We start from the raw sequence: 12408 nt of genomic DNA, 5'->3' as shown, positions 1-12408 counted from the left end.
TCTGCCACATGTAGTAACATGAACAAAACACAAGGTGGTGCTGTTCTGCAGATTATTGATGCCATGTGTGATCACAGCAGAGAAAAGTTCGGTTTCCTCAGACTTTTGTGTTGTCTTCTGCTCAGAGCTGACCATCCTTCTTGCCCATTCCCTGTACTTTTGCACATTTTGTATAAGTGTGCATGTTTGGTCTGATGCTGGACACAAGGCCAGTTTCCGAATCAAAAACACATTCTCAGTATGAGTAGAATCTTTGAATGATTTCTCCAGTTCTCATCCACACCCCAGCCTTCATTCCTCCACGTGTGATGCAGTCAGGCTGCACTGAGATCAGACTCAAAACTCTTCTGAGAACGTCAATAAACCTGAACTGGGTCTGATGAACATGTTCCACTAAATGTTTTACTGTTTTAGGTAAACAGTTACAGAAAAGTATCTCTAACTGTTTAACTGCACTTTATCATCCATTTGCTGACAGCTTGTGTTCGAACGCTTCTGTTCTTTCACTTCATGTCATCAGTTACTGCTGCTTTGCATTTGGCCTTTTGTGTGCTCTGATCAGAGCTGATCTTTGGTTTCCTTTTCAACCTGTTTGAAGAATGATCAAAGAGTCTGGCGGCAGAGCAAGAGGTTTCCCCGCAACCAGTGTGTGTTTATGGGTGTGTTGGCTTAATGAACATCTACAAATAAAAACAATTCAAACAACGTTGACTGCTTTTGCTGGGCGACTGTAGCCATTTGGTTTTTGGTCATTTACCTATCTCTTTAAAAAGTCTTATAGCAACATATAAAGATTAGAAAACATAAAATTGAATTTGAATTTCCCTTCTGTGATAAATAAAGTATTTTTCATTTCATTTCATTCATTTCATTGGGTAATTTTGGTTAGTCTGTAAGGACAAACACACAAACAAACAAATAAAGAGCAAAAACAACCTTCTGCTTCTGCACACCTTTTCTCCAGTAGCAGGAACAGCCCAGGTAAAGGAAGCACCTTTAATGATGGCAGCGTTCCATTTTGGTGTCCCAGTTTCAGGGCCCTGCTATTTGCCTGTTTGCTCACTGACATGGTATAATTTAAATAAAATGATGATACATAAAACAGAGTGATCTTTAATGATGATAATTAAAACTATTTTAATGCTTTGACAAGTTAAATGGCTGCAGTGTAAAGGACATTTGATGGTACTTAGCTGTAAATAAAAGATGGACAGACTGACAGAAAACAGAGGAGACAGGTTAGGTAACGAGCTGTCAATCACCAGGGAGCCTAAAACATTCCCAGCTTTATTGTCTATTTTCCGTTCCAGTGGGATCATGATTAACAAAATGAACGCCATGCTGTATTCAAAACGACTTGAAACTACCTACTGAGATCGTATTCTCATTTGGAAAATGAGATAACAGAGCAAGGAAGAAGTAGGGTCATTTTCTTAGACTTTTATAAAACTGGACTTCTTTTTGTTACCTGAGAAGTCGCCTCCTGCTGTTTGTCACTGTCATATTCACTCTTCAGAGCCAGACACTATGTCCATCTTTTCCATTGAGTCCATGTGCTTAGCAACAGTAATAACTAAATCTGTGCTTGCTAAATACAGAGGTGATGTTGGTTTGTTAGTTGGGAGACAAATCACATATCTATTTAGATAAACTGATGCTGTGTTTTAAAACCATCAAAAAGTTATACTGGCTCATGAGATTTTAGTAAGGCATGGAACAGTCATTACTATAGCAGTATATCAAGATAAAAGGAAAAAAATAAATAGGTTCAGATTGATTTTTCTTAGAATTCTGGCTTTGAACTCATATTTCAAAGAAAAAAGGTCAGACTTTAAATTTTAACTTTTTCCTCCGAATTCAGACTTTTGACATTGAATTCGAATTATTATTGTTTTTTTTTTTTTTTACAGTGGCCTTAATCCTCTTCTGTATTTATGGTTATCTTTTGCACTCTACCTTAAGAAATGCCATTCTGTGTTTCATATGGTAAGACCCTCACACCGAAGCTCTTTATCCTCTGGTCGGCTATTATCTTGTTCATGCTGAACTCTTTGTTCAGTTGCCACTGTGTGTGGGGGGTGACGTCAGTCGCATACAAACTACTGTATCTGATTGGCTGAATTAAAGTTAAAGGCGGGACCTGCGGTCGTTGCCAGTGCTGATTGGTCAGTGTTACGGTCAGTCAACCGTCCTGCCTCTGCCCTCACAGTCAGGTTGATGGAGAGAAGTGGAGGACAGAGGCAGCGAGACGTGGTGGATATGAAGCACATAACGGAAATAAGTTTTTAACCACTCCACGTTTCTCTGTAACGAGCATTTAACTGTTTTCTACTGAGTTTGTTGTACTTTTCTTATTTTACGGCGGTTTCGACACTTTACGGTCCGAGTCGGGTATCCCTGGCAACACGATCAACTGTCCTGCGAAGTTTGGATCAAGTGTCTCACCTTCAACCGGAGAATAAACGGATATTTACCCACTAAATGAACGGAACCGACTCCGGGGTGTGGACAGAGCGAGCGAGGAACAGTTTCCAGCTGTTTTTACTCACATTTGTGTTTCCCAGTTTTGAAACGAAGCTTTGAGGGAAACGGGACAGCGCGAGACAATAGTGGTGAGAGAGAGAGCTCGTGCAGGGGGGGGATCGATGCCTCGCGGGGGCTTTGTTCTGTCCTGCGTGGAGACTCAACGCGAGCCTGCGGCGGATATCGACTGATTGATCGGCGGATTGATGATCGCTTGGTGACTGATAAGCCGTCGGAGCAACATGGACGTGACTCTGTCCGAGCTACTGGCCACTTTCATGGAGTCCCCGCTGGTGGTGTGGGTGAGTGCACGCCGCACGCGCACACAGTTGTGAGGATGATGCCCACGAGCTGCAGACCTCAGTCCGTTTCCTCTCATGTCAGGTGCACTCAAACAAGTCACTAACTAGTAGCAACTACCAACTCTGACCCATAATCTACTGATTTGCACTAGTAGGTACGGGGTGGTGTTTCTGGGACTTTCCACTTTTCATTCTCACGCTGCCAAACAGAAAAAAAAGTTCGTTTTTACTCTAATGTGTCTCACTGCTCACAGCTGGTGCAGCTTTCTGAGGCTGCTGCTGTACTTAAGAATTCTAGCAGGTTAATCCCACTGTTCTCACTGTTTGGGGGATTTTAACCGTCCTGCTGATGTGCATGAGGCGGATGTGTTAGAAATTAGTCCGTATCTTTGTAGGAGCGAACAACGCAGCAGCTGGTTTCACTAACCTAGAAAAGCCCAAAGCAGAGATTAAACAAATATTTGGATGCAACCATGATCTGATGATGAAATCCAGACTGTAGAGACATCTTCAAACCCACTACAGAAATGTATGTTTACATTTGTAAGTTGATTAAACAACAACAAAAACAGTAATACAATTGAGGATTTAAAAAATAATAATAATCTGCATAGGTAAAATTAGTTCCCAACTGCAATAAAAGCTGAAAAAGAGAAACGAATTTTTGATAAATGTATAAGAAATATTCCATCTTTCACACACTGTATCACTGATACCAGGGTCTTGTTGTCAGTTTGCTCTGGACCCATTTTAATCTCCAGTGTGGGCTGGATGCCCAGAGCAGAGCAGTCAACAGGTTATTAACCCTGTGCTGCTTCCTGCTTCCCCATGACCTCACGTCCTGCTGACCTGACCGCTCAACCAACAATTTTCCCGTCTTTGTTGGACACAGAGGAAGGCAAATAACATGGCCACACAGTAGGAAAGTGACACAGGGCCACTTTCACCTGACTGCATTACCTCGTTTTCTGATATTTGTCTGTTTGCACACCCGGGGATTAGAGAAATCCGTTTTTGTACAGGTACACCCTCGGGACCACATTTTCCTCCTGAACCAGATTTTAGGATATGTCTGGGTGGGGAGACTGAAAGAACAGTGCATGCCTTTAGAGAGGCCCTTAATTCCCAAGTGCTCCAGTGGAGCTGCTCAGTGGCCAATAGATCAGACTGTGGTTGTACTGGGCAGCTTCCAGCTTTGCCACTGTGCGAGTCTGAGCAGGGCGTTCCTCAAAGGGAGAGTATTACTCCCAGCAAAGCCCCTCTGAGTTAGGAAAGGCTGAAAGAGCACTAAATGTGCTGTAAGGCATTTAAAGACTAAAGTGTGTTTCAGAGTTTTTCCAGTGTTACTTTGATGTACTCTTAGCCAAGGTTTGACACCACTCTGTTTTTATCCTGTTCTGTTAATTAAGGTTCAATTTACTCAAGCTTGATAGGTTTTTTTTTGATAATCAAATTGTCAGAAATTTCAGCAAAATATAAAGATTTTTGTCAAATAAGACAGCAGAGGCTCTTTGCCTCTATTCTATATGAACTTATCAAGCTTCCTATCATTTGGGTCACACCCCAAACAACCATTCGGAGCCAGAAAAACCCTTGTTAAGGTGAATTCAGATTGGATTTTGATTTGCAAAATGTCCTCAGAAGGTGTGAGAAAAAGCAGGTGGGACAGGAAGCAGCATGGATGTACACACAAGCATAGCAGGAGGAAGCATGGCCAGCAGGCCAATAGCAAGGTTTCCCATGGTGCAATGTTTCTCTAGAATGCAGTACTCACTAGACTTTATTTCTCTTCCTATTTTGTCATTTCACATCTTCTGAGTGTGTATTAAGTCTTAATGTGACTTTAATACTTACAGATACATTCATGTGCATGATGAAACCAGGGCTGCGTCTAAACATTATCATAATTTATTGATTTGTTCATTATTGTTTCAATTCACAGATTTATCGCTGCTCTATGAAAAATGTAAAATACTGAAAAAAAATGCTCATCACAACTTCACAACAGCCATCAGAGACGTTAAATGTCCTGTTTGGTCTGACTTCATTCCCTGGGAGACAGGTTCCAAACAGAAGGCTTTAGAGAGAGACTGAGAAAAACAGCAAATCCTTTCACCTGAGAGGCTGCAGCCAGGCAATGTGAGGCATTGTCCTGCTGTTTTTGCATGTTTTCAGTTGTTTCTTTAACAGACTGATTGAACTATGAAAAATGTGATGGCACAATCCCTCATGGCATGTTTACTAGAGAGACACTTTTTCTCTTGATACAAGTTATGACACCTTCATTTAGGGATTCTATTGTGTTACAGCACAGGTAGAAAGTAGCTGATATATGTTGTTATATTTTGAAGAAGGCCACTGGTTTAATGTCTCTATATCAGTTACACTCCTGTGGCATGGTGGACTTTGAGCGTACCAACCCCGGAAACAGTAATAGAGGGCAAATGATCATTACGTAGCTAGAAACATAGTTTAGGAATTTTACACATAAAAACTAAGTAGGGCTTCAGACAACATATGTAGTTGAAAGAAAAAAACAGACCAGATATTTCAGTGTGTGACATAATGTCTCCTGTGTTTGTCTGCGTCTAGGTGCGGACGTTGGGCCCACTCGGCTCATGTGACGATGCGGGCTCAGAGGAGCGGGTCAACATGTTCATGGAGCTGGTGGACGGCGTCTTCCTGCACAAGATCATGACACACATGTAGGTAGCAGAGTGAGAGCTTCACGTTTTGTTTGGATATGTCAGCTTAAAAAAGAAAAAGCCTTTGCTGTGTGTTTTTGTGTGTCTGGACTGGGTATATAAGGGGTAAGTAAGTTAATCCATTGCTTCCTGTGTGTGCCTGTGCAAGTGTGTCTGTGTGACCACATCCTGACTCGCTGGTTTCAGGTCGTAAACGTCACAGCCAGATGTTCAAGGCTGCAGCAAGAAACAGTGTACTAATGGAGGCAGTGTGACTTTCTACATCTACAGTCATTTCATAGTGGAGCTCCGGTCGGCTTGTACCGAAACTCAGGAAAGAGACTGTCAAGTAGCAGATCACATCAATCACAAATATTAAAGTGATGCGACACTAACAGCCTGAGTGAAGCAAGTACACGTCTGACAGCGGAGTACGTTTTATAAGACTGATACCTGCACTGTAACTATAATATCTGGTTTATTTAACAGGTTTTTATGCCATCAAATGAGCAAAATTCCGAGCAACATTTTTCCCCCTGAGTTTTAGGATTAATACTTTAGTGTGTGTTCATGGTAATGAAGGTACATGTCAGCCAGAGCAACAGTGTGGCACAATAATGTGTTTTTAATCGTTTTGGTGCTTAGGAAGGACAGACTTCTGGCTATGAATACACTAAACTAAACTTGTGATCAGTCTGTTGCTGATTTTGATATTCTCATGGGATTTGTTCATTAAAAAAAACAAACAGACTATCACAGACTTATCCTTTCAAATTTTCTGGTTTGGAAACAGCTGTTTAGATGGCACCAATACTGTCTATAGTAGTAGTAAAACATACTTGTGTGGAACCTCTGAGTCTTCTCTTATCCAGACGGCCTTGTGTCCCTAATCAGACCGCCTGTTCATATGTGAGTTATTGTCGTCAGTTATTGTCTTCAGACACAATGGTAATCACGCTATTGTTCTCCACGCACTGAATGTAGGCTTGGCAGACTGGGGGGGTGATTAGGACTTGGTAGGGGTTTATGAGAAAGTGGGTTACAGAGGAGGAGGTCTGGATGGAAAAGCCATGAGGAATATTACAGGAAGGCCCCTCAAAAATGTTTGGTGAGTCAGTCATTAGAACCAGTCAGCTGTTAAATCAGTCTGTCTGTAAACATGTTAAAGAACATGACCCCATGCTGTTCTCTGTGAACAATATGCAGTTAAATACGGCTGTGTTTAACTGACTGTTACATGCCTTTTTGACTGGGAATAAAGCTAAATATAGCAAAATTACCTGCATGAAGCATGCTCATTGCTAAAAGTTTGAATTTAAATTACTTAAAATAGTTGAAATACTGAAACCTGTTACGTAGGGCTGGGAGATATGACAACCTTATACTGTAGAAGATCTTAATTTGGCGTATGATCTGCTTTTCAGAAGAATCATACCGATCCTGTCATTATGAGTGTTAAAAGACAGTTTTATTTTGAAATATCAGTTGCTGCTAACCATATAGCTCTAGCCTGGTCCGTCTCATGTGTTCCTACCTACAGGCTGCCACGTGACTGTTTAGGCGGTCGTTTTTTATTCTGCTACCTCTCCAGTGAGTCCCTCACCCTGTGGACGGACTCTACCGATGGTAGTCCTTGTTCTGCTCTCCGTGACACCAGCTGCATGCTGGAGTGCCACTTCCACCAAGAGCTGCAGAAGGTGGAGAAGTGGTTCATGTGCCACTATGTGAAGCTCACTGAGGCTGCCAAGTAGAGCAAGGCAGCCATAAAATCTGCCCATGATGACATAGGTTGAGCTGGAGTCTTTCTGCAGGATGAGAGACTCACTGGAAAGGCAGCTGAATGACATGACGGACCACCACAACAGCGATCTGACCAGCCTGCAGGCAGGGAAACATAAAATAGGATGGTAAAAATGCAGGTAAAGGACAACGCCAGTCGACCTCTAACATGGCTTATTCTATCTCAATGGTAGCCTCTTAGTATGACTATAATGAAAGATTCAATATCTGTTATTTAGAAGTGCAACAACTGGGCAACTATTGGTTTGAGCTAATGATTATAGTTGACTAGGAAGATCTTTAGTTGGGGGGAAGTCCTGCAGGTCCACTTCTTCACCCACAATTCAGTAGGCAAACACTAAAACTGTGCACCGAAGCTAGTAATATTTGGTCAGGAGCTGACCAACCTGACTGACCCAGTTATTATATTATATCATTATTTTGTGGTCAACATAAACAATAAATGAACATAAATACTGGTCAGAGACAACAGCTGTGCTGTGTGATTGTTTCTACACATCCCCACCTGTGGCTGAACTACGTGGATGACTGGTTCCTCCAAGTGACCATCTGTTACACCTGTATTTAGTTCTGCGGTTTAAGACAACCAAATTCAAACCATAATCAATCTGTTGTGTATTTGACCATACAGTGTACATTTAAAATCACTGGTCACTGGGAGAGTTAGAGGCAAGTAAAGACTGTCTTGCTCGCACAGCTCATGGCTCTCACTGGACTGGCTTTAAAACTCTGTTTTCTGAAACACCAAGCTGCTATTTAAGTTCTTTAAATGACACATTCAGTTGAAAGTGTTTGTTTTAGTTTGAGTTCTAAAAGAAATTAGTGTGAGCTTCAGCTGAAATGCAGGACGTCAAACAGTAGCAGTGTTGCACATTAAAAATCAATGTTGTGGAGTTAGAATAGCCTGAAGTGGAGGAGTCGGCACTGAAAGGAGTTGAGGTGTGTGTTGGAGGGTAACTCAAACAGATGAACTCCTTGTTGAAGTATTAGAATAGAATAGAATAGAATAGAATAGAATAGAACTTTATTGATCCCTTTGGTGCAAACCTCAGGGAAATTGTTGTACTAGAAAACAACAACACAACACCAGAATGAAAGCAGTGAAACTGTTGTGTGATGTGTCGACACTAAGTGCATTTGAACTGTCATTTGGATATTAAGTGAATACAGCAGCTGGAATATAAATATCTAACTTGTTATTCTCTCAGAAGCAGAGGAGGTGTGCATATTTAATTCACTTGTTGGCTGATTCAGTCTTCTTGGCTTTTGTTTCAGTTAACAAAATACATTTCCTTTTTCAAAGAGAGTGAAACAATAACTATAGCCCAAAGACCTTAAGTCTATGAAAGTTAGTAGCTTTGGTGGGTTATGTTTGATTGATATTTAGCCAGTCTCAGCCACATGAAGCACACAAACTGGTGAAGACCCCATCCCAGTAACAGCTCCAACATCAAACTGACGTCATGACAGTCATAGTGGGTCGGCCAGACAGCGTAACACTCCCCCTGTTCACATGCAAATTAGTCTGGCACAGGCTGACATGTGGTGATGTGGGCATAAATCCTTTCCAAGCACAATAGTTACCCTGGACCTGGAGCATGTGTGTGTGCCTGTGTGTGTGTGTGTGTGTGTGCGCGTGTGCCTCTGTGTGTGTGTGTGTGTGTAACAATCATTGTCCTAAATAGCCACAGACGTCAATCTAAGCACTCCTGTGGTGTGTATGTGTGTCTCCATAGTGACCCCAGTCCCACCAATCAGAGGCTGAACAAGAATGTGAACAATGATGTGTCACTTCGCCTTCACAACCTGACTGTTCTCACCAGACACATCAGGACGTACTACCAGGTATGCACACACTAACTAACACACAGTGCCAACATGGTGATCAGACACTGCAGCAACACCCAAACAGCAGTCCAGACTGTCATCATTAAATTTTAGGAACCACTGTCCCCACATGTGCTTTTCTTTTTACCAAAAAAAGGAGAGAAAAAACTTTAACCAAGTAAGAATCTGTTTATCATCTACTGATCAGTTGTTCCATAATCTGTGTCTCTCTGTCTGGAGGTGCAGCTGTTTTGTGTGTCTTTTAGCCAACATCAGTATCGTGTGTGTGTCTTCTGACGTGTCTGTTTGAGCTTGTACATTACACATGAGCAGACACACAACACCTATATTCCCAAACCAGTGCAGTGTGTGTGGCGTGTGTGTGTGTGTGTGTCATTCATGGCTGTATTGATGGTTGGGGACATCCATATAGGTCAACTTTGAACTTTCTGGTCAGTCATTTGCATGCTGCTGCTTGATGACCAGTAATTTGCAGGGGTCAATACTAGGCACAATAGAGGCAGCTCACTGGGAACAAATCTGATCTACATGCTTAGTGAAGGGCTTTTAGTTACTTTGATTTCACATGCTCATATGTAAAGCAACATTCCTAGACTTTTTTTTTGTAAATTTCTTCTGTTCAAGTCAGTTCATAAAAAAGTGTTGACGGTTTGTTTTACCTATAAAATCACAGTAGCGTAAAATACAACCTTCATAAATGAAGAATATCTGTGGTTAGTGGTTCCCTTCTAGGTGAAGTCATAATCATCATCTTTAGTTTTATTCTGAGTTCATTTTGTAATGAAAGCTATTGATTTCTATTAATTATAAGTTGCTGGTACAACATGTTTAGCTAAAATGTGTCTGAAGCATTTTGAGCATGAGGAGCAAGTGGATGGCTTAGAGTTTGTATAATTGTTGTATAAATACCACTTTTTAAATCCACTGTAACTGCTGTGAAGCTGAACACAGCCTCTGGACATAGAAATAGTAATACATAAGCAGTAGTCACAGCAATGTGCATAGTGCCACAGACTGCCCCATAACTTGATGTGCGTCCTCCCTACACATCGCCATGACCCAGACTAAACAACTGTGACTTATTCACTTAGCAGTGATATGCTGTGTTTACATGGCGTATTGATTTGTGCAAAGAAAATTAATTTGTAACAGGCTATAACTGTAGTTGGCTCCTAATGTAAATGCAATAGGCAGCACTGTGCCAGTGTAGCCAGTTTCATACATAGACACAGATGAATTTTACCTCTTAAGAAACAGCAGCGTTTATAGGACATGAAATAAAACTGTGTTTATGCACAGTGTGTGAGTGTTGTATGGTGACCATCCTCTCAGAGCTAAACCCAGGTGTTAGTCACAAGAATCAACCCTGCATGCATGTTTGTGCATGTACACAGTGGGTCTTTTGCATAAATCAGAGATAAAGAGCTCAGATGCAGTTGATTTGGCTGAGCTGCACTCATATCCTGCTGACACACACTTCCTCTTAGCCCCGATTCTGTACAGTGATGGGTGTGTGTTGCGTGCTAGTAGGTATTTAAAATAGATGTTGGTGCTCTAGAAAGATTGTTGGGTATGCACAACACAATACACACTTTCGATGTGCAATCAAGTAGACATGCATGTACATGACACTGCACCTATAGAAAGCAAAAACTACTTGATTTAAATTGTATCACTTTCCACTTCAAAGCCGTCTTGCTGTGCAGGGATACACTGCTCCCAGGGCTCCTGCAACATTTAACATGGTCGTTGGAAGTCTGTTACTGACCCCTTGCAGGTGTACATTTGCAATTTCACTGTGGACCTCAAGCTTTCATGGAGCAAACATCAAATTCTGTGTCAAACTGATCACCAATAAAGACCTGGTGATTTATTTATGCAAAGTAGTTTGGTAATTAATCCCATTTTAATTTTTCTTATGGTGGCAGCAAACAAAACGTGTCCTGTAGTGTAGCAGAGTTTCTTCATTAAACATTGATCATGAGTAGCTCATGGAGGCCAAACACAACAAAGACCACATCTGCTGCTAACTGCTCTCTGTGAAGTGGGTCATTCTGGACAGTATGGGGTTAATCTGTCCATGATGGTTAATCTCTCTGGTCTCAGCACACACTCAGCCACACACATGTGCCTACACATACCTCATATGATAACCTTAAGTCACTGAGTTATGAGCTTTAGTGTGTGCTTTAGTTTTGGATCAGCTGCAGGGACAAAACACACACACACACACACACACATCTCCATCTGATCGTATGAAGCTAGGCGTTGGCTTTCTCCTAATTAGATGATGTCCCAGCAGACACACAGGCTGGTCTGGTGAATCCTCCCAGCCTCCCCAGTGACAAACCATCAACCTGTGTGTGTGTGTGTGTGTGTGTGTGGAGAGGGGAGGGGCGTCTGTCCCATCTTTTCTGCGTCCTCTCTATAGTACAAAGCACAGTAACCTGATATCACAATCTCTTAACGGTGTGCTGCTTTCTCTCAGTTTTCCATCCAACTATTCTGCCCATGTGCTGGAACGATTAATTGATCAATCTATCAGCTTATCAATAGAAAATTTATCTGTGCCAACTTAGACAATTAAAACCCCATTTGTTGATGACAGCTTCTCAAATGGAAGTAATAGCAGCGTGTCGGTTTTATCCCACTTTTGTGTTTTTGGCTTTTACGGTGACAAAAGAAGCAGTTTTCTGAATTGAACTCTGGTAGTTGAAGCCAAGCATTTGACTTAACAGGCCAATGACTTATTTATGATAAAAGCAGAATAGATTCATCAGAAATTGGAATAACTGTTAGTTGTAGCTTTGCTTTTTAAATGCCACTGATGCATGTTGTCCAATCCGCCAGTTGATGTGTGTTGCAAAAACACCATTGTGATCTCAGGAACTAACTCAGATCTCTTGAAAGCATGGCATTGTAATTGGTCATGGTTGTCACTTACTTCTTTTGTCAGATGGGTCTTTGTGAATCTGGAAGTTACTACATCTCAGAAAAGTCTGCAGACAGGTTATAATAAAGGGTTAGGACAACAAAAAAAACATTTGTGTAACTTCACAGTGTATAAATGAACAAACTGGCCTTGTGATCAGATGAAATGTGTAATTTATTAAAAATGTGAAACACATAGGGAGTGTAACCAGCTCAGTTAGCAATAGATCAGCGGCACTCTGACTTTCTTCAGCCTTTCTTAAGCCCTGGCTGGTCCACTGTTGACATACTGTTCAGGCAGCAAATGTGGGGACTTAACA

At 41.5% G+C, this 12408-nt stretch overlaps 1 protein-coding gene across 1 annotated transcript in view; it reads left to right on the top strand.

Moving 5' to 3' along the window:
- Positions 1-2220: 2220 nt before the first annotated feature.
- Positions 2221-12408, top strand: part of LOC103373165 (protein Daple-like) — a 21279-nt gene continuing 11091 nt past the window's right edge. The window contains exons 1-3 of the mRNA XM_008302985.1: positions 2221-2825; positions 5418-5530; positions 9046-9154. Of these exons, the coding sequence (XP_008301207.1) occupies positions 2766-2825; positions 5418-5530; positions 9046-9154 (282 nt within the window). The 5' untranslated portion in view covers positions 2221-2765. The remainder of the gene's footprint in view (positions 2826-5417; positions 5531-9045; positions 9155-12408) is intronic.

The sequence above is a fragment of the Stegastes partitus genome, unplaced genomic scaffold (assembly GCF_000690725.1).
Source record: "Stegastes partitus isolate 25-593 unplaced genomic scaffold, Stegastes_partitus-1.0.2 Scaffold1917, whole genome shotgun sequence".
Lineage (NCBI taxonomy): Eukaryota > Metazoa > Chordata > Actinopteri > Pomacentridae > Stegastes > Stegastes partitus.
The sequence above is the reverse complement of the archived record's forward strand: the minus strand, read 5'-3'. Positions and strand labels throughout refer to the sequence as shown.